Consider the following 22,906-nt stretch of genomic DNA (forward strand, 5'->3'; position numbering starts at 1 on the left):
AACCCTGTGGGTTGCAAATAGTCTCCCCAGGGTGGTGGCAGAGCCCCATCGATTGAGTGGAGGCTGGCAGCACGCTGGAGATACGGGGAGAGAGCGGTGCTGTGCTGGGAAGGAGGGGCAGGCTGAGATTATAGAGCGATCCCTGTCCCTGGTTCTGTGATCATCTGGGTCCACAGTCTGGTGCTGCCTATGGTATGTGCGTGTGTTTATGTGTGTGCCTGTGCTCACAGCCATATGCAGGAGGCAAGCTGCTGCCCAAAGAACCACGCGTGCACAGCTCTGCCTAGGAGAGATGCCTGGAGTGTTCCTTGCTAGTAAGAGCGTGAACTTGGGAGCCGTCGTTCCAGCCCGGAGGAGTTTTCTCCTCACCAAGCAGTCCCTCTGCATGGTACATATTTATCCAGGGTATATAGACCTAAGCCAAATATTAACTAATAATCAAGCTAATGCACTGTAACATGATTGAACAGACCCCTCTGTAAAGAACTGTGTGTGTGTGCTCTTCTTAGCCCTGGGAGCTGGGTGCCCGGAGCAGGAACAAATGTTTTGTTAAAAGGGTAGCAATTGTAACAGGCTATGTGTATGGCTGGATAATCTGGGCCTTATTCAGCAGGAATAATGATATGTCCGCGTAGACCAATCAAGGAGGATAAAAGCTTTATCATAAGTCAAACATTTCTGCCTCTGTCCTTCTCCAGACATGTGCGTGTGGAGGGGACACTCTTTCTGACCATGTTCTCTAGGATGCATATAATGCCAGTATTAACCGAGCAGCTAAAGTATTTTCCAGAATCCCCTGGGGGGCAGTCTGCTGACATCAGGCAACAGCAGAGTGATGCTGGAGTTGGTGTGTTTTCCCTCTTGATTTCACACAGTGGTGTGTATGTTATTTGTTTGAAGCAGGACCCTCCGGAGTTGCCTCTCACTCCCAATAAGTTGCTTTGCAGCACTGGAGACATGACCAAGCAAGGCTGCCACAGTGATCCTGAAATCTTAGCAATATCATAGCTGCTGCTCACTCTGGGGAAGGATGCATGCTTTGCTTCTTTCAGGAGGGATGAGATCTGGTAGGCGCAGAACATAGATGCTATGAAATGTTTGAGGGGAAGGAAGCAAATGTCAGACCCCGGTCTTCCCTGCTGGGGGCAGGGGGCGGTGGGGACTGGATCCAAAGGGCTTCACAGCTGGGCAGCAGCCATGGAGAAGACAGAATCATCCTTGACTCTTTCTTCTCCCTCCTCTCCAAAAATGGGGCTGGCTTTGTCTCCCAGAATGGAGTGATGTACACTGCAGTGTGGGCACCAGGAAGGAGGAGAGGAAGGAAGGACTGGGGAGGGTGCTCTACCAGCACTGGGCCAGGCTCAAGGATGGGGGCAGATCATCCTCTGGGCGTTCCCTTCTGGCCCTACTGACAGGTTGTTTACTGAGCAAGGCCAGAGGGCACAGAACATCCCTGCGTCATCAACTCCTTCTGATCGCCTGTCCCAAGGCACAGGCTGGCCACCGGGGAGCACCACATAAGAGATCCCTTCTGAGACGGTGCTCCAGAATCCCTCCCTAGCTCACAAACAAGAGGGAACCTGGAGGGACTTGAGACAGCTGCGTGGGCACTTTCTGCTGACGGGGATGCTTAGTGTCGAGGTTTCCTGGTTAGTGTTTTGTTTTCCCCACTGTGCAGTGTATTTTTGGTGATTCAACTCTTTCTCTTAAATAAGAAGAGCTTGTATCCGTTTTACAGTGGCATCCTTTTCCAATGGGCCGAGAGCATTTCAGGGAGCTCATCTAATTAAGGCTCGCACAGCTGATTGTCTCACTTATCTTTGATGACCCTAAGAAGTGGAGCTTTCCTTCTTGGAAAAGCAAGGGCCGAGAACCTTGGAAGGATGAACTGCTTTACTTGGGGTCCCATGGAATGGGGTCTGGGGCTCAGCCCTCCTGGACCAACCCCAGACTCCCCCGACTTCTCCTAAGGAATGGTTTCATCTCGGTAACTGAGATTTCATTCGATTGCTCTGTGCTTCACAGGAATAGGAAGTGGCAGTGACGTAGGGCTTTGCCTCCAGCCCTGACCTAAGCGCTGCGAGGGATAAAAGTCTTAGAAGACCTTGCCTTGGCCCTCAGTGATCTTACAGTCTAGTTAGGAAAAGAGGCTACATCTGGGAAAAAGATAAACGACAATATACATTCTCAACAGCAGTTCAATACAAGAGATTCATGAGGCTGACCTAATTAATCCATGATTGATTTGTACAGATAACGAGAGCTATCAGTATTCCGAGGAAGGAGAATCTGAGTTGTGCCATGGGGGACGGGGTGGGATTTGCTTGGAGAGGAAGAAATGGAGAAAGGATTCCAGCTGACAGAGATGCCAACTGAGGCATAGTTAGAATGCTGGAAATTTCGAGGCTTGCACGTTTCCTTGGGGTTTACCCTGGGTCGTTTCTCCCTTGGATCCTGGAAATACCATACACCTGCGTTAATTACTTAAAGCATCTATTGGCCTAGAGGAAGCTACTCTCAGACCTTGGATACCTCATTAGGCGTTGAAAATTACCTAGCCTTCTAACCACCCTCAAGTCTAATCATACATGATGAGAAAAATAATGCTCACGGTCAGGGACCTTATCAACATTGTATCAAAATTTTCGGTCAAGATATTGGGGAAGAATCAGGCAAATTTCAAGAAAACATGAGAGAAATCTCCTCGTGGTTTAGAAACAGAATCTCCTAAGAGAGAGTCTCGATTTTCCTCCATTTCCGATTTCCCCACCCAGATGTCCCTATTGGGGGTTTAGTTGAAACTGGCAAAATGCCAAAGCCCTTAGGCATTTAGCATTGAGCAGAAGATTTTCAATCTTAAGATTCTTGAGCACACCCATGTGCATAACCTCTTGCCTTCCCTCCTCTTTCCCTTTTAATAAAACATATGCTGTAGCCTTCACAAAGGAGGAGGCCACAGAAAGCAGGAGGGTGGGGCACAGAACCGCCCTCGGCTGTACCGGGTGCTGTGCTGCTCAGCCGAGCAGGAGAGGGAACCAGGCAGCCTGCCAGCCTGGGCAGCTTCAAGGAAGGGCCATGGGCTGCAGACTGCCAGGAGATGGCTGTGACCAGTCAGCCACACAGTTTGCTCCAGCGGCGAGCCTTATCTCCTAGAGTAAAGGTCAAGGCAAACCATAGGTTCTGCGAGAGAACAACCACACTATTCGTTCATTGGTCTCCACTTGGCTTGAGACATCTATTCACCCTGCATGTCACTTGTTGCTTGGGTGGCCCCATTCCAAGATGGAGGCAGTTCCTAACAGGCACTGAGAGTAGAATGACCTACCTAAAGTCACACCGTAATTGCCCTCAGGTCAAGAGGAAAATCCCCAGAACTTAGTTTGTGGGATCCCTTAGCCCCAAAGGGGCTGTCTGAGGACAGTCCTAAAGGATGTTTACTTTCTGTTTAAAATCTTCCCTTAGGCCCCCCTGTCGCCTTTGTTTTCTGTGTTCAGTGATCAGGCAGCCGGACAGTGGGTCTGATGCCTTTTTCTTTTCTGTTCAAGAAGTATCCATGCCATGTCAGGGGCCAAGGCAGAGGTCCAGGCCCATGGGTGTGTGGGGAGTGGTTGTGGGGTTAAAGGCTTTTCTCTTTGGAAGTGAAGAGAGGCCACTCAGCTATGCTTCGGGCTGGGGGCTGCGGTGGGTAGGGATCATCTGGCCAATGAGAATGCTGGTTGATCTCTTTTGAGATCTTTACTCTGCCACGCAGACGGAGATAAACTTGAGTAACGTCATTACAGCATGGAGTCTTCAACACCCAGTTCTATCATCCCTTTTCCTGGAGCCCATGTGGAATGCACATATGTCTGGAATGCAGGGTTGAGCAAGGGAATGGGCAATTTCACACCTCACACGACTGAGTTCTAATCTGCGTTGTGCTCCTCATACAGTAGCCACGAGCCACATGTGGCTCTCGAGCACCTGAAATGCGTGCTGTGAGTATAAAGTGCATACTGAATTTTGAAAACACGGTTTAAAAGAAAGAATGCAAAGTGTCTCATCACTAATTTTTAATACTGATTACCTGCTAAGATGATAATCTTCTAGATAGCTGGGGTTAAGTAAAATTTATTGAGATTAGGTTCACCCCCATTCTTTGTGCTTCTTCATGTGGCTACAACAAGAGTTGAGATTGTGTACGTGGCTCACATCGCATTTCTTTTGGACGGTGCTGGTCTAGGGGCTGTAGAGTAGTGTCAGGTAATGTAGACAAAGGTCAGAGGCGTGAGATAAGAGGAGCCAGAGACATGAAGAGAAAGAACGTGGAGGGAGCGATGCCAGGCAGCCCAGAGGGCCTCGGGGTTTGTATTTCTGAAATCGAGAGTCGAGGAGGACACACGCGGCTTACTTTGATTGACATTTGAGGGGCACCTCATCGACTATGATTCAGCCCACCCAAAGCATTTACAGAGCACTGCAGCCCTCATTTGACATTCAAACAACTCCCAGATGACAGACCTGGTCATTTTATCCTAATGTTTTTGAGTTGCAGCCTGACAGTGGAAATGACCACGGAGAGTATCTTGAGGGTTTCACCCCAAAGTGTGAGGACACAGCAGCTGGGACCAGCTACGCGTGTTTGCTTTTCATATCTCCGTCTTTCTTCTCATCTCTACCACGTTATCATCTTTCCTTGGGAGAATTTTCCTTCAAACCAGATATGTTGCTCGTGTGGTAGGGAGAGAGAAGGGTCACTGCTATGTGTTCAGTATTCTTTTGTGGACCTATCAGTAAGAAGACTGAGGGGGAAGGCATCATGATTGAATTTTGTTTAATAATTACAGATTTAAACGTTATAATTCACTCATTGTTATCATTGTTCTTTTTTAACATTTTTATTTATTTTTGAGAGACAGCACGAGTGGGAGAGGGACAGAGAGAGAGGGAGACACAGAATCCCAAGCAGGCTCCAGGCTCCGAGCTGTCAGCACAGAGCCTGACGCGGGGCTCGAACCCACGAACTGTGAGATCATGACCCGAGCTGAAGTCGGATGCTCAACCGACTGAGCCACCCGGGCGCCCTTCGTTGTTATTATTTTATTATTTTTAATTGCAGTGTGGTTTGGCGACAACTCGAACTCCACAAGTTGCTCAGCATTTTATAGTTTACAAAGTGTTTTCCAAGCTTTCTCTCACCCGAGTCTCTGATTTTCCTTTCAAAGTTTTCCACGATCTGTCCCCAAACTGCCTTTATTACTTTATTTTCTAATCCTTCTCTTGTATGCGCTTCATTCAGTCTTGCTTAGTCAAACTGGTCTACTAACTGTTCTTCATGGTTAACCACGTAAAGTGGGGCTTATTACCTCTCCGAGCCTCCGTTTCATCATCTAGAAAATAAACAGTAATAATGCTGCGTCTCTCAAAGTGTTGTTCTAAATGTTAGACAGGACAAATTAAATCAGGTTCCAAACACAGTTCCAGGAACATGGTTGATGCTCAACACATGTCAACCTCCTTTCCTACCAAAGGTCTTCGCTTTGATATTGCCAAGATTAAAATGTCCAAAGGTGAACTCACTATGTACAAATGTCACACATAAAATGAGTCCCCTCTCTAAATTCCCTGCTTTGGCTAAAGGCTCACCCAAACCCCCAGAGGCATAATTAAGAAATACAGGTTGTCCTGGGTTCTACTTCCTCTCACAAAGCCACCCACATCCAGTCCATCCCAGAGGCCTGACAAGGTCTACCTCCTACTGGTTTCTCAAAGCCTCCCTTCCCTCCACCCTCACCACCCCCCCACTCTTTTGTCAGGCTCTCATTCCTTCTCATTTGGAGTTTCCCAATGCTCTGTCTCCCTGTTTCGTCTCTTAAAGCCTAGCCAGTCCAGTCTCCTCCCTACAACTAGGGCAAACTTTCAAGATGGTAAACTTGAGTACGCTTCTCCCCTTATTGTAATCCTCCAATGATCCCCACTACAGTCAGGGTAAGACCCTAATGTCTTCACATGACAAACAGGAGATACTTCACAAGCCGGCCTAGCAGTCTCCCCATGCCTGTGTCCACGCCCCGCTTAGCACTCCAGCCGCCTGAAACGACAGACAGGACCGTTAGGTGTAGCTGTGGTTCTCCTGCAGGACCATCCCCTGACCTGTCCTGCTTCTCCAGGGTTTCAGACCTTCAAGACTCTGTCAAGACGATCTCTTCTGTGAACACCTCCATGAGATTCTGAGAAAGAATGAATTCCCTCCTCTTCTGTACTGGTACACATTTCACTCAGCCTGTCTTTTTGTGCTGTACCCACCGCACTATCATGAGTTGTTTATGTGGCCATCTCCTGCACTTAAAGGTACGGTTGGGATTGGCTTTCAAAGACGTATTTCTCAGAAAATATTTATTTAGTATATTATTAGGTATATGTGCCACGTATTCTTCTTAGGCACTGGGGATTCCACAGAGAACAACAGACAAAATCTCTGCCAGCAAGTTGCTCACCTTCCAGGGGGAAGATAGGGTAAGAATCGTAATAATGATTATTATTAAGATTGCTGATAATAGCTAACAGTTGAATAGCACTTATGTGTCAGGCATTGCTGAAATCTTGACATACATTAACTCGTTTACTTCACCTAAGGATCCTATAATTCTCATTTCGATAAGTCCTACATTCCCATTTCATAGATGATGACTTGGGGGCCCAGCGAGGTTAAACAATTCGTCCAAGGTCACACAGTTAGTAAAGGGGGTATTTCGTGTTCTAACCCAGTTTCGATTCTGAACCTATATTGTTTCTTACTGTGGTATCCAGAAAAAATAGACATATAAACAAATAAATGAGATCATTTCATGTGTTGGTAATGAAGATTCTTAAAATGGAGTATTATAAGAGAGTGAGTGAGGTGGTGGTCAGGGAGGGTCTCTTCAAGGAGGGAACATTTTTTATTATTTTTTTAATGTTTATTTTTGAGAGAGAGAGAGAGAGAGAGAGAGAGAGACAGAGCATGAGTGGGGGAGGGGCAGACAGAGAGGGGGACACAGAATCCCAAGCAGGCTCTGAGCTGTCAGCACAGAGCCCGACATGGGGCTCGAAGTACAAACCACGAGATCATGAACTGAGCCCGAGTCGGACTTTCAACTGACTGAGCCACCCAGAGCCCCAAGGAGGGAACACATTTAAATTGAAACCTGATTGTCAACTGAGGAAGGTAGAAATCCCAGGGTGGGGAAGGATCAGGAGAAAAGAAGTTGTATGCTGTTTGTAATCCAGGCTCTAGCTGCTGTGATGTCCACTGCTGGTGGTAGGCACTCAGTCCTGAGTGGTCTTGGGGAGTGACAAATTGTCCAACTGTTCCCCAAACCTCTGCCATCAGTCCACCTGTCCCTTCTGTTCTTTTGGTTTAAAACATATCTCACAAGGCGTCTGGCACAGGCACAGCGAAAAGGCTGGAGACAACGCAGAGGCATGAGCAAAAGGGGAAACAGCTATCCTTTTAGGGACAGGGTATGAAAAACTATTTTTGGCACAGAAACTGGGGACACACACATTTATATAACTGAAAGAGAAGTTTCACAGAACAAATGTTGCCCCTACCGCATATGATGCGCTTTGATATTTTTTAGTGTGTGTGTGTGTGTGTATAAAGTTCTTTGAGATTCACTAAATTCACTTCACAACCAACTAAACCAACTATGGGTCACTTTGAAAAATACTGAAAATCTCACATCCTTTCGTTCATTTTGCATTCGGTTTGGTTGCTTTAGGTATAGATGAGAAGGGATCAGGAAGAACCCTGAAGGAAACAGCTCACTCAAAAAAACAGATATTCAGGGGTGCTTAAGTGGCTCCGTTGGTTAAGCATCCGACTTTAGCTCAAGTCATGATCTTATGGTTCATGGGTTTGAGCCCTGCATTGGGCTCTGTGCTGAAAGCTCAGAGACTGGAGCCTGCTTCAGATTCTGTCTCCTTCTCTCTCTGCCCCTCCCCCACTCGTACTCTGTCACTCTCTCTATCTCTCTCAAAAAGAAATAAAACGTTTAAAAAAAAGTATTTAAGGAGGTGGCTGCTAAAAACAAAACAAAACAAAAACAAACAAACAAAACCCCAAAAACCCCTCATAGGTAGGCACCTACTGAATCTTTCAGAACCAAAACATCTGAACACACCTCTTGCACAAGAGTTATCTTCCCTTTGGAGAGCTTTGAAGAGGCAACAAAGATCAGGCTAATCTACACAGCTCAATTACACTAGCAATGGAAAGGGTGTTTCCTTCCTTTGCATCTGAATTATTCCTTTGCATCTGAATGCAGGAGAACTCACCCAGAGCCCAGGGTGCTCCATCTGTGTCTGGTCAAGGTAGGCATCATGGCCCCAGTCCCATGGCTTGGTGGCCAGTGCATGCCCTTCCTGGTAAAGGGAGCTCCTCAGGACCACCTGAGCATATGCAGCTTTTCAAACTGTTCAGAGAAGGGAAATGCACACCTTTTGCCCCATTTCTCTTCTCCCAAGGTAGTTTGGGTCCTTCTTACCTGATACCTGGATTATTAACATGTGGTATGGAGGAAAGCACAGAGCAGTGCTTCTCACACTTTAAAGTGCATGTATCTCCTGTCCAGAATAAGCTGGGGCATGCAGGTGGTGGAATGAGATGATCTTACCAAACATTGTATGTCTTCATGAGATAATCTTTCTTTCACTTTCCTACCCTTGCCCCTCGCTGGGCTATTTTGAATGAGTAGTTTGCTAAATTTAGATTTCTAACTGGAGGAAGAAAGGTGCCTGTCTAGGCCCAGGCTCTTGGGTCTCTTCAAAACATCTCATGGTCAGCAACTTTAGCCTGGGCGGGGCTTTGGCATTCTGGCATTACCATTTTCTACAACAGGGAGGAGAGATTTTAAAGATACTTGGTTACAACCAAATGCGGCATGAGAAAATCTTTAACAAAACGGTATGGACTGGTGGGATAGCTTGCATTTGCGGTGAAGTTTGGTACCTCTGTTAATCGTGCTTTCATTGATGCACCATGTGTTCATCCACTGATTTTTCTGTATGCAGAATCGACTGTTGCATGCCAGGTATTAGGAATACAGGGAAGAACAAGTTAAAGACTGGTCTCAGAGTAGAGATGGAAGGAGATACAACTGATCAGTTCATTTTTCTTCAGGAGTTTTGAGATTTTTGTTTTTTTCTACCTTTTCCTCGGTATTTTAAGAGAATTTTAAAGTAAACATTTTTAATTTAAAATTTTAATTGTTTTTATGTTAGAAAGGAATTTTAGATATTTTAATTTGGCTTTTTATTTTTAACCTTTTAGTTACTTAATTCTAAGTAGGCTCTAGGCCCACAGTGGGGCTTGAACTCATGACCTGGAGATCAAGAGTCCCATGCTCCACTGACTGAGCCAGCCAGGCACCTCTTAAATAATTATTTTATAAAAAATAACTTAATTAATATTTTCAAAGAATAATTGTATGTGGTGAAGCATATATAACATGAAATTTAGCATCATAAGCATTCTTTAAAAAAAAATAACGTTTATTTTTGAGAGACAGAGCATGAGCAGGGAAGGGGCAGAGAGAGAGGGAGACACAATCTGAAGCAGGCTCCAGGATCTGAGCTGTCAACACAGAGCCCTATGTGGAGCTCAAACCCATGAACAAGATCATGACTTGAGCTGAAGTCAGATGCTTAACCAACGAGCTACCAAGGCACCCCAGCATCATAAACATTTTTAAGTGTGCAGGTCAGTGCCATTAAGAACATTCACAGTGTTGTGCAGCCATTATCTCCACAACTCTTTTCATCTTGCAGGTCTGAAACTGTACCCAGTAACAGAAACCACCACCACCCCCCGGGAGATTTCACCCGTCGCTAGTTTTGGTTTTTTCCTACATGGTGGTCACCTCTTCATCCTATATAAAACGGGAGTCTTTGCCCTGCCCCCCTCTGCCTTGCATTAAATACTAATTATTTGTTGGGTTTTTATTTAGCACTATTGGGTCTTTTTCAGGGTGGGGAAGAGAAATGAGGGTTAAGAGGGTGCTGCACAAATGAGGTACAAAATAAAATCTCTGCCCTCCAGCATTTTCACTTCAGATCAAGGAAAAGCTGTGGGACAGCAGAGGCCAAGAGACTACCTATTAAAATGGGAGGCACACGACCTCAGGGACTAAAATAGAGGAGGGAGGCTTTGAGTGAGCTAAGCTGTATTTTGGAGGATAGGCAGACAAAATAGGAGTGGATTAAGGAGAGCATTATGGATTGACAGGGAGAGGTCTATGGGAAGACTGTTCATCTAGGAGAGAGGGGTAGAATCTTAGTGAGGAGGCCTCAGGCAGGTAGGGCACATATCCCTGTTTCTTTCCTTTACTGAGCATTTTCTTTGCTCCAGAGTTCTGTTCGAGGCAACTCAGGTCAAAAGATGAATTCCTTCTACAATTATAGGGAGCATTTATTGAGCATCTATTCACACTTAACCAGTGTCACATCGCTGAATTCTCATAAGAACCCTGTGCAGGTATCTTCATTCTACAGAAGGAAGCTGAAGCTCTGAGTGGTTAAAGTAACTTAGCCAGTCAATACCTAGTCAATACCTTGAATAGGCAGTAGTGCTGGGATTCACATCCAAGCCTTTCCACCTCTAAGGCTGAGCTTTCAAAGAAGGAGGGAACAGGTGACCTTTTAACAGCCCGAAGAAATGTATTTATTTATTAATAATTTTTTAACATTTATTTTTGAGAGAGAGAGACAGATCCTGGGTGGGGGAGGAGCAGAAAGACAGGGAGACACAATCCAAGGCAGGCTGTGGGCTCTGGGCTGTCAGCACTCAGGCCCGAACCCACATATCCATGAGATCATGACCTGAGCTGAGGTTGGATGCTTAACTGACTGAGCCACCCAGGCCCCTTAGCAGTTCAAAGAAATTTAATCTTGGGGCACCTGGGTGGCTTGGTCGGTGATGTCTGACCCTTAATTTATGCTTAGGTCATGATCCTGGGGTTGTGGGATTGAGCCCTGTGTCAGGCTCTGTGCTATATACAGCCCAGAAAGTATGGAGCCTGCTTGGGATTCTCTCTCTCCCTCTCTTTCTGCCCTTCCTCGTTTTTCTGCCCCTCCCCCAATAAATAAATATTAATAAAAGAAAAAAAAAATAAAGTGCATGTATCTCACCTGAACTTTATTCAGGAGATTCTGAGTAGGTCTGGGGTGGGGCTTGAGAAGCTGCATTTCTCATCAGGTCCCAAGTGATGCCCATGTTACTGGTCCCCACACCACACTTTGAGTAGTAAAGTCCCAGACTTCAGAGCCAGGCATACTGGGATTTGAATCCCCACGCCGCCATGCTCTGTTTGTAGTACCTTTGGGAAACACTGAATAACCTTTACGGGGGTGTGTGAGAGCAGGGTTTCTGTTTGTAATAGTAATGTGAAAAGGGACAAAATATTTCAACTCTCTGAGCCTGGTCTCCTCTGTAATCAGAAGACAACAGCCCCCACCTCGGGGGGGGGGGGGTGGATATTAAAAGCTCTGACCTGTACTTTCTCCTCCCCTTACAGTCCTGAAGGTGGCCCCTCCTAGTCCCTTCAGTGCACCTGACCTTGCCCTCAATTTCCTTTTGGCCTGTCTCTCACCCAGAATGTTAGATTCCAACAGGTGTTGCTGCCCTGCTCTCATCTGGATCCCTCATGAACATCAGAAACTAGCTACCTCTTTGTGCCAACAGGCTCTTTGGTTTGGGGAACATCCCCCACCTCCACCGCCCAGTTTTTCTTCAGCTCCTCTGGTCAGCCCTCCTCCTTTGGAGATTCTTCTTCCTCTCCCTGTCCAAGCATCTGGAGATTCCTTAGACTCCTGCTTTTTGTCAGATTCTCCTCCACACACTTCCTTGACCATCTGGCACTTGGATTCTCCAAATGTTGGCAATTCCCAAATCTAGATCGACAGCATGGAACACTCCTCAAAGCTCCAGACCCAGAGAGTCACCAGCTCTTTGTCCTCAAGACACCCCCAACTTCACACGACTGAACATAATTTGTCTCTTGTGTCCCCATATTCAGTCCCTGGACCTGCAATCCACCCACCTTAGCTATCTGAGGGGCTGTGGCATTTACCCTACACCGGCCTGTATCATTACTTCTTGAATTCACACATGGATTTATTATCTCCCTAACAGTTATGTAGTAAAACTCCCTAATGCCTTCAGAACACTTAAACTATACCCATACTTCTAATTTAAGTCACCAATAAGTTATTTCAGAAACCAGCGTGTGAATTACACTTTGCTGCAAATGCAGAGGAAACTGCATCCACTAGTAGCTCTTGGCTTTTTTCATGTTTCTACCTAGGAAGAAAAGTACTAGGTTCCATTAAATTTGTAGGTCACAAATAAAATCTCAGAAATAAAAAAGTGGGGGGTGAGGGATCCTTGTTTTCCTAGGACTTGAATAAACACTCGAGTTTTGGCTGCGGCATTATCACTCTAGTCCTGGAATTATCACAGATGAGGGGTACACAGTGCATTGCACAATCACATGTCTATTTATACACCTGGCTTCTTTCCCTGACTATATACTAGGTAGACGACAGGTTACAGTCCCAGAAGCCCAGAGCTGTGCTCAATGTATTAGAGTTGCCTGAGTAGATGGACAAGTAGACAAAAAACTGGTCTACTGATGCTTAAGTAGGCCTTTGCACCTTAAGTCCTAAAAATGGGCTGGAGAGATTAGAACTGGCCTCCCACTTCAAGAAGCTCTCAGATGAGATCATCTAATTCAATGAATGCCAGAACCCAATGATCCTCTTTGTGTCCGACCATGATCGCTCCTTACACAAAGCAAACACAGGCTCTGTCTTCTCCATAAATCCAGGGGTTAGAGAGTACATATATCATGGGGTACTTGTCTAGCTCCCTCATTAACTTGCTCCTGAGTGCCGATTCCATACAGTGCAGCAACATCACTGCTATTGTCCTATCTCGAGTGGCCCAGTGAGTTATTGGCTTGAACTTCATCAAGACGTTCACTCCAGCTCTGGTGGGAGTCAGCTGGCAGCCCCCAGGAGGCTCCCAGGCAGTACACTACAAATGTACAGGTGGGTCCTTTCCCAACACCTGAGCTAACTCAGTCTGTTTGGTCATTTCCAAACCTTCCACGTCACAGACTTTCTAAAGCTTTTCCTTTGAAAGCTATTCTGTATTAGAAGCCCCCACCTGGCTGAAGCCAGGGGCCAAGAATGGGTCCTGGCTCCTCCAGTGGCTTTTCTGGTGAGATATGCTTCTAAGATGGGTCTCTGAGGCCACTCCAGGCCACCTGAAAAGCCTGTCTCACGAATGCCCCCATGGAGGCTCTTTCCAGCCTCCTGAATGATCACCCCCACCAGGAGCTGTCAGATGCCTTCTTCTCTGACAAAGGCTTGGGCTAGGAGTCTCAACCCCTCTGTAGTCAGGCTCTGTAGTGTATGGCAGAACCTGGCCCCCACCCACCCCGCAGGAAGCTAAGGTTCCAAGGCAAAGTGCCCCCCTCCCTCAACTGAAGGCAAAGCAGATGCAAGGTGGTGGGGGTGATAGCTGTATGTGATTTCCTTCCTCTCTGACCTTCATTGCACCTGGAGCATTCTCAGAGGGCAGTGCCACTGACCTGCAGCTAGGGTGGCATGGATCATCGGGCCTCCATCTGTCACTGACAAGCCTGATGGCTTCAGCCAGAACAAGTACCCTGCATCTCATCTATCCTGCAAGATAACACCTTTCCTGCCTTTCAGAGTGTTGTAAGGATCCAGTGAGATTAGGAGTACGTTTGGGAAACACTTGCTTTCATCCAGTTGTTTTCCGTATTGCTATGACCAATATGCCCCACTAGTGAGAAGCCACTCTCAGGGTTCTTCTTTAAATTCAGTTACCAATAGGTTTAGGCAATATTCTCCTGGCTCCCTAGCAAACTAAACATTCCCTATTTTTCTCTACTTTCTTTGTCAATGTGCATTCCTGTGACTGCTGAGCCACACTGCCTCCAGTTCTTGAAGCCAGATACCATTAGCAGTTCAGATTCCCAAAGTCTCTGAAAATGCACAGAGGCTCTGAGTGGTCATCTAACCAATCCATCCTCTGCCTTTGGGTAGGGCTTACAAAGAATACTCCTTAAAATCAATTTCTCATCTGGCCTCCAGGGTTTAGCAGAAACGAAACCACATACAGCCCAGGAGCATGCACCCCTTGCCGGGACTGGAGTCACAGCTGCTTCTAGTCACACTTAGGATTTGGTGACCCATTGTCCCAAGGGACCATCATGCTCTGCATCCATAATGCACTTCTGAACCAGCAGCACACTCATCACCTAGCCCTCTGCAGGCGTGATCTGCTCCGAGGGCCTGTTTCCTCAGTGATTCATTGGTTTTGTTTTTGTTTTTGTTTGTTTTGAGAAATGTTGGGGAAGGTTGTGTAGCAGTAGGGCTGGGGAAGGTGCTTACAGCAAAAAAGACACATGGTTTTTGTTTGTTTGTTATTTAAAGAATGGATCACTTCCTAACGTTGATTCATAAGCCTTTTCCCTAGATTGCAGTCAGAGGAAATTTGTAAGGAAAATCCCTTCAGGCTGACAGTGCTGAAGGTGCATATCTCTTTGGTAAAGGCAGAAGACACAGGCCTTTGCTTAGGTTTCAGGAACAGTGCACTGCTGTGGGCCACCTACAGCAATTGGTGCAGCTAATGTGGAAAACAGTGATCCACTCCAACACCTTCCCCACTCCCAACTCTCCCCTGCCCTTACACCCTTCCTCCCCCTCTGCCACTGCTCTACCCTCCTCTGATAGGTGGGAAGGAAAAGAAGGATGGAACTAGGAGTGTTCAGGGAGGGCCTGCTACATACAAGACCATCCTAGGCTCTTCAGTGTGCACCATTTCACTTTGCACTGGTAGCCACCTGACTGAGAAGTCAAGGTGCCCAGATACCAAGAAGCCAACAAAGTCCCTGAGCTCCTGAGTGGAAGATTTATGATCTGATCCACAGCCTGCCTCTAGGAGAGGCGCTCCCAGTTTCCTTTCCACTGCACAGCTGGAACCCATATACAGTGCTGGAGAATGCGTACATTATGGTCTTCCCTCCAGATGCCAAATCCTTTCAGAGCAGGATTCCTGTCTGAGTACTCTCTAGATTCCCCACCACCACCTCCTCTCATTTCCCAGTTACCCCACCTGGAACAGTGCAGGCAGTTGTAGGGACTCCAGAAGAACTGGGTCCCAATAACACTGGCCTTCAGAGCCCATTTTATGGTGAGGCTCTCCTTGTGCTTGGTCACTTTTTTTTTTTTTTTTTCTTTTTATACAGCAACTTAGCAGTACTTTCCTGGAATCATTAACTACAAAAGAAGCTTAGAAGGGATTGTTTTCAGGTGTCTTGTTTTGCTGTAAGTACCATGTGGGGTGAGTTTCAGGGCCCCACTCACACATTCCTGGGCACTCGGATGGGGGCAAGTTTACCAGCAGGGGCTGCTCACAGACATGCAGCTCTGTCACTGCCACTCTGCACATACTCACAAGTGTGATTCCAGCTCTATTTGAGGGAGAAGGCAGTAGACGGTCTCTATGGCAACTGGAAGCAGCATGTGAAATAACTTAAACAAGGTTTGGGGAAAATTCAGTTGTGGCTGGCCACCTGTCCATCCCACCTTGTCAAGGCCAGTGGCTTGAAATGCCTGCCTAAAGGCAAAAGAAAGGTGTGGTGACCTGGAGGAACCATTCCAGAAAGGAGTCCAACATGCACCACACAAATGACCCCCTGCCTGGCTTTTCTAAATGCTTCCCTGAGGGATGTCAACCTTGCCAGGAAAACCAGGCAAAGTGTGTGTGCACACATGTGAAGTTGAGAGAAAGTGAGAGAACAACTAACTTACAACACATTTTCTAGCTTATTTCTCTATGGCTTGGTTTTCTCTGACTTTGTTCACTCTATTCACTTTTTCTAAAAACACTTTTTTAAACTTCAGAGCATTCTCAGCTATGCACTTAAGCAACAATGTGACCACTGTCATTTCAAGAAGACTCTTAACACCCAGCTGCAGGAAGGCCACACTATGAGTGTCGTCTCTGGTATGGCATCACGATGCCTGGGCTGGGGTGAATTATGACCCAGGGGATCAGCAACTGCTTCACCTAATTCCACTCCATATGAATATGCACCCACATCCCAATTCTGTCTCCCCCAGCGCCCTGTGATCCTGGCAAGCTCATCAACCAATCTGAGCCTCAGTTTCCTGAAGATGATAATCTTTTATCTCCTAATGGCTTTTTGAGTATCAGATAAGATAATGGTGGTGAACGTGCTTGCTTTGTAAAATAGAATATAACCGACAAATGGAAAAGAGTGCTATTATCGTAGTATTAATAAATGCAGGGTTTAATGCAATTAGGTTGCATTACTAATGACGTTATTTTAGTCAAACAACTTGCTGTTTTTCCTCCCTAACCTTCTTCAGAGTTCAAAGAGACAGTGAAAGACAGAAACCTGCATGGCTGGCTGGCTGGCTGTCTGGCTGGCTTCAAGGTCAAAACTCAGTCATGCATATTTTGTGGCACAAAGTGTGGCCAATCGATTGAACACAGAAATCAGAGCGCTAAGTAGAAAGCTACCTGATCAGATGACTGCAGGGCTCAGAGGATGGAGCAGGAGGTACCAATCTGCCAGCTGCACAGCCAGGCCACTCCCCTCTCTCTAGGGAGGATAACACTTCCCTCTCGGGAAGAGCAGAGCAATACGCTCTCAGAGAGGTCTTCCACTTTTCCCCAGTAGGACCTCACCAGCCTGAGTGAGTTGTTCCCATCCGGCTGGTGTTGAGAAACCTGTGAGCCCAAGAAGGAAAATAAAACCCATGCACAACATAAATAGAAGCAGTGCACACTGATGGGAAAAGATACCTGGCCCATGCCCATGCACCCTCTACACCCTCACCACTGGACCAGGTCCATGAACAGTGCATGGGCAAGACTGGGAGCTGGGGAGAAATGCAGAACCTGTGCCTGTACTTGGACCCACTGAGTCAGAACCTGCATTGTAATGTGATGCCCGGGCTCCCCTGGTACAATTCAAGTCCAAGCAGCTCTGCTCTTGTACCCAAGGGGTAGGAGATGGGGTGAGCACTCCTTGGCTCGTGTTTGGTGAGCTTCTCCCCCCTGCTTTGATTCTGATGAGTTCTGGCAGCCCCTGCCTCCTGATCACTTGGTGCACAGCAGGACCACCACCCGGAGTGTGCCACTTTTCGGCAAGAAGCCCATAGGCCAGATCAGCTTTCTCCTCCTCTCCACCCAGGAATAACAGGTGACCTCAGCCTCTTCAGTGCTGTGGGAAATTCACCTTTCCTGTTCACTAAGCCTCTGTCCAAAGAACTTGAGAGGCTGGAGTGGTCACTTCCAGTCACACTTACTTAGCAGTTGGGAGCAGGCTGCACGCTGGGCCTTTAAGCCTAGACTGTGGGGTTGGTCCCCTCTACAGGCTGTGCAGTGCCTGGCCTGCAGTGCAGTCCCCTCCCCCATCAGGGGCTTGGCTGCTTCCTGAGCACTTACTTCCTCCAGGTGATTAGGACTGACTTTGTCATCTATTAGTTTGTATTCATCCCATGCCCAGGGGTTGGGCCCCTACAGTGGATGACGAGACTGGGAAACTGAGGGAAAGTGGAGAAACTCAGATGCAATTCCTTCCCCTCTGAAGGTGGTATGGTCGATGGCTCGGCTCCTTGGTTTCCACCATGCTCATCCACTAACCAGCCATGGACACTCTGGCAAGTTCTCCAAAGTCCCCTTGTGTTTTCCCCATCTCTAAAATGGGGTGAAAGTCCCTCTACACCTTAGAGGTTTGTAGAAGATGAAACAGAATTACAGGAAGTGAAAACTTGGATGAACAGATCATTCTGGACAAGGTGTTTTATTCATTAAGATAGGCTGAGGGCACAGCTCTCAGCACCTTAAGCATACTGAACCTGAGTTGGCACAACAGGGCCTGGTTTAGGATGAGACCCGGAGACCCAGAGTCAAGGAGTTTGCCCACGGTCACCCCTGTGGAAACTGGCAGAGGGGTGCTGTGATTCCAGGTGGAGCTCCAGGCTGGTGTTCCACAGGGACTCAGAGAGGAGTCCTGCCTTGACAGTTGTCTAGACTGGCTCTCAGGCTGGGGGAATACACAAGATGCATGATAAAGGTCAGCCACACCCTCTTCATCCTCCTCCACCAGGAAGCCCTCAGAGAAATGTGCTCCATCCTTGGCTACCACCTGGTCAGGGACAAATCCAGGCAAGTTTAGTTTGTTTTTGTTTTTGTTTTTTTTTTCTAAATGCACAGGAGAGTGACCCCCAGGAGCTCTTTAGAAAACACACAACAGCCTCAAAGAAGTTCTTGACCTCTGAACGCAAATACAATCTGGAGCATTCAAATGTTTCCTCAGTATCTTATTGCTCTTGCCTCTGACTCCTGAAAGTTGCTCAACAGGGGGTTGATCTATTTCTCCCTTTGCCAACTGCCAATCCAATTAAAACTCTGTTACTCCAAGTCTGATGCTCTGTGATATGTAAGCCTTGACTTTCTTCTTTCTCAGGCTTTCTCCTCCATTGCTGATCCAGTCACTTCTAGAGCCCATCATTTGACATTTGCTCTTGAGCAATTTAACTTACCAGATGCCCCCTGGACTCCCTTCATTTGTCTCTTACCACATACCTCCCCTGTCTTGTTCTGGGGCTGACCAAGGAGGCTTCCCCACATGGTGCCTGTGGGGGGCCATGAGAGATTTCCCCCTATGTGCCCCCTACAACTCACCAGGGGCCCCCCACCAGGTTCTCTGGATCTGGGCTGACCAGCAGAATCCAGTGTGGCCTGCATGGAGGACAATAGGCAGACACCTTGCAAAACCCTGCCCCAGCCAATGGTGGGACAGTCTCCAACAGGAGTTTCAGTCACTGCTGGTTTGGGCCCCTCCACCAGGCTTGCATGCTCAGCCAGGCATCTTGGAAGCTGCTGGAATACTGACACCCAGGGGCAGAGGCAGCAACACATCATGGTATTTGCTCCTGCTGCCCCTTAATCAAGGGACATGGGGAGGAGCACACCACCCTGTCAAGGCAGAGACAGAAGCCCCCCCCACTTCCCAGATCGAGGGGTGACCCAGAGATAAACACCATCCAGGCCTGTGTTCAGAACCAAGTGAAAGACAATCAGGGAAAACACGCACCCTGCACCCTCCTTCCCACCGGGTTAAACCAAGGCATGCATAGCCCCACAGATGGAAAGGGCTCACCTTGGTTTAACTGTGGGAGTTTGGGCTTTCTTTTAGTAAACACACAATTTTAAATCTTCAGAGTCTCTCAGAGCAATTTTGCAGCTGGTGAGCTATAGGGGTTTAATTAGCCTAATTACCTTCAACTTCCTGCCTCCACAAACCTGTTCTGTAAACGTTGGCAGTGACCTGGCCCTGCGGTCTCGGCCCAGGCAGGGCTGCCTGTACCCTGTGAGCTGGGCTAGACTCTCAGACTCAGCATCGTCATGCCTAGCAGTGACCCCGATGGGCAGGAGATGCCCAATAGTCCAGGGGCCAAGACTGTTCAAGTGTCCATGGCACAGCTAATTAGGAGAATCCATATGAGATTCCCACGTACTACCACAAAGCACGTCCCTCTCCAGACCTAGGGACATGCAGGTGGGAGCAGCTCCACTGAAGGTAGCCCTCCTCCAGACTCCCCTCAGCCCATGCACACTCGCACACAGACACACACACATGCACACACATCATACTATGCACAAACTGCCCTCCTCCCACTGAGACTCTTGGAATAATGGCCTTAAAGGAAATGCCTTTCCAGTGTAGATGCCATGTCTCACCCAGCTTGGGATCCTGAGAACAGAGCTGGGGAAGCAGTTCAGGGAAACACATGAGCTTCTGGACTGCAAGGGGCAAGAGCTAGTCCCCGTGAGCCCTTCAATACACATCCTGCCTTCACATCACAGTTGAGGGGCTTTGCCCCCAGCCTCCACCCTCATGTCAGGCTCCTGTTTACCCCAGTACCTGCAGAGGCTTCTGCTGGGGCCCAAGCCAACACCTCTTTTAGGAAGAGCCCACAGGGCCATGATACAGGGCTCAGCTCAGCCTGCTCTGGCAGGCTTTCAGGAAAGCACAAAGGGCTCCGATGTGTGGAAGCTGTGTTTTGCTAGATTTCAGGATATATTTAGCTGACTATAAAGTCATGGTCTACTATGGCCCATCAACAACCAATTTGGCCCCACTAAAATGGATTCCAATTCCCTTAGTACTAGTCTCCTAGCAGTCAGCTCATCAATATACATCATGTTTAGAAGCTGGGATATTGTGGGGCGCCTGGGTGGCTCAGTCGGTTAAGCATCCGACTTCAGCTCAGGTCACGATCTCGCGGTCCGTGAGTTCGAGCCCCGCATCCAGCTCTGGGCTGATGGCTCAGAGCCTGGAGCCTGCTTCCGATTCTGTGTCTCCCTCTCTCTCTGCCCCTCCCCCGTTCATGCTCTGTCTCTCTCTGTCTCAAAAATAAAAAACATTAAATTAAAAAAAAAAGAAGCTGGGATATTGATTGTGTAATTTAATGGACTCATTATTTAGGATTCAGCTTGACCTCTGGAATAAACTTTTTTGGAGCCCCCCTCTCTTTCCACTACCAAATTCCAAAACGCGTGGTGGTGTGGGGCAGCAGGGATGTTGAAGGACAAGCAAAGAATTTCCTGGGCCTTGACCATAAGTCAAGAATGCTCATAATCCAGGGTTTTCCCCCGAGCCCACATGAAGTGGCCTATTCCACTGCTTGGCCCCAGATTCACTGAATTAACAAGCGGCTGCCATTGCCATAGGATACAGCAAGCACCAGTGGTGTGATTAACATGGGTGGCACCAGTGTGTCACAATGCCTGCAGAGGCGACTTGGAGTCCATGCCAGTGCCTGTTCAATGATCAACAGAAGCTCCATGCCCTGACCCTCATATATGGCCCCCACACCCTAGTTTCCCAGTGTTCCCTGACTCCTCACTCAGGGCCACCAACACCCATTCACTGCACAGGAGCTGCCCCCAACCTCCTAAGTCCCTGCTGTCAGGAGCATGTCCCACACACAGCTGGGGAAAGGTGGGCTCCTGGGGCAGAGAGGAAGTGGGGGGGGGGGGGTAAGTCATCAGGAAGAGGAGGAGAGGTGTGGTCGGCAGTCCAGCTACCCAGCAGGTCATGGGGAGACCTTTCCCACAAAGAATTTGGTTTGATTCTTTCTCCTCCTGATGATATCCCTGAGCAGAGACCGCTGATAAGGCCTGACCTTTTAGTAACAACCATCCCATCACTAAACATGGAACAGAGATATTCCACTTCTCAGCAGGGAAAGGGACACCAGAGTCTGTGTATCCCAACCAAGGATAGCCCTCCCTGGCCAACCTCCATTTACAGTTCTTTTGGTTTCAAGACTTTTAGGTTCAGACACAACTGGCTTCTTCCTACAAAACTATTGGCTTTTTTCATTTTCAGATCTGTGCTTTGGGGAGTAAACTTTTGATTGTGACATTTGTTTGCAAAATTGTGTGAACCAAATAAAGGCTATGACCTCTCACATACAAACTCTCCCATGCCCAGGAGAATGTGGGTGACCACAGGGAGGGGGCTTGAGGCTGTAGTCACACATCTCCTTGGAGGGAGGGCCTAGGCTCTCAGGAACTTGGCATACATCCACTTTACCTTGCCTTTACACTGTTAGTCACTTTCTGGTCCTAGAGTGGCTAGGCTCCCCGAGCATCTCAGAAAAGAGTGTAAGATTTAGAAAATAAAAAATACCAGATGACTTGTGAACTTTCAATTTCAGGTAACAATGAATACTTTTGTGTGCAATTATGTCCCATGCAGTACTGGGGACACAGTTATACTGAAAAATTATGCAGAGTTGACCTGAAATTCAAATATAGCTGGCATCCTGTATTTTATCTGGCAAGTCCTCTGTGCCAGCGAACGTCCGAGGCTCTGTCTCTATAGTGAGGCTATGCTGTGGATACAACATTCTTCCCCATATTTTAAGAGAAGCAAGGGCATAACAGTAACAGAGACAATATTTTTTAAAGCCTTTGTTATGTGTGTATTCATATCCTGGGGAATAACATCTGAACAAAGATGGTATTTAAATTCAAGCTCCATCCTTGAAGGGCCACTTATTTGCTGGTTTCTTTAAATGAAGTCCCTCTAAAATCCTTCCAATGAATCCACTTGGGCATTCAGACCACTGAAAACATGACTTTATTGCTAGTGACTTGCACTGAAAAAAACACATGGAAGTAAAATCATTTAGGTTAGCATTTCCCCAACTCAATTACATTCTTTGCAACCCTATTCCTGCAGGAACCTCCTGGAGAAAATACATGGTTTGTGGTCAAATAAACAGGAAACTGCATGTTATGTATGCCCATCTGGGAAAGTCACTGTGAATGTCATCATATAAAAGGCCTGAGGAGTATTGCAGCAAGGAAAATCTCATTTGCTTATTCTAGCACTATCCAAACTTATTTGACCACAGAGCCCACTGGCCTCCAATTCCCCCTTTTAATACTTATGAGCCCTACAGATAACACTTTGGATATTAGAAACAGATGAATGCTTGCGTTAACTAACAACTAACCCTGGAGTTAGTATTTCTATTCCTTACTTGGATCCGGGGTTCTTCTGGGTTCTTCCAAAGTCATTTCCTAGCCTCGCTTACAGACCTGTTCAGTTATGGCCCTCTGTCAAGGCCTTCTCCAAGCTCTACATGCTCTGAAAAGGTCCCTGACCTCATACCTCTTCAGCCCAAAGTGACCATTCCTTGCTTATCTGATCTTTCAATCAGCACCTATTGTTGACACATATAGCTTGCCTTGAGGGATCCACATATCCTGCTTTGCCTGGATATGATAGCTTGCCTTGAT

At 47.3% G+C, this 22,906-nt stretch overlaps 1 protein-coding gene across 1 annotated transcript in view; it reads right to left on the reverse strand.

Annotated features, from left to right (window-relative positions):
- Positions 1-5,039: 5,039 nt before the first annotated feature.
- The window catches only part of LOC122212801 (nuclear pore membrane glycoprotein 210-like), a 73,303-nt gene continuing 55,436 nt past the window's right edge, over positions 5,040-22,906 (reverse strand). The window contains exon 8 of the mRNA XM_042926764.1: positions 5,040-5,369. Coding sequence (XP_042782698.1) covers positions 5,319-5,369 — 51 coding nt within the window. The 3' untranslated portion in view covers positions 5,040-5,318. The remainder of the gene's footprint in view (positions 5,370-22,906) is intronic.

The sequence above is a fragment of the Panthera leo genome (genome assembly GCF_018350215.1).
Source record: "Panthera leo isolate Ple1 chromosome F3 unlocalized genomic scaffold, P.leo_Ple1_pat1.1 chrF3_random_Un_scaffold_30, whole genome shotgun sequence".
NCBI classification, from domain to species: domain Eukaryota; kingdom Metazoa; phylum Chordata; class Mammalia; order Carnivora; family Felidae; genus Panthera; species Panthera leo.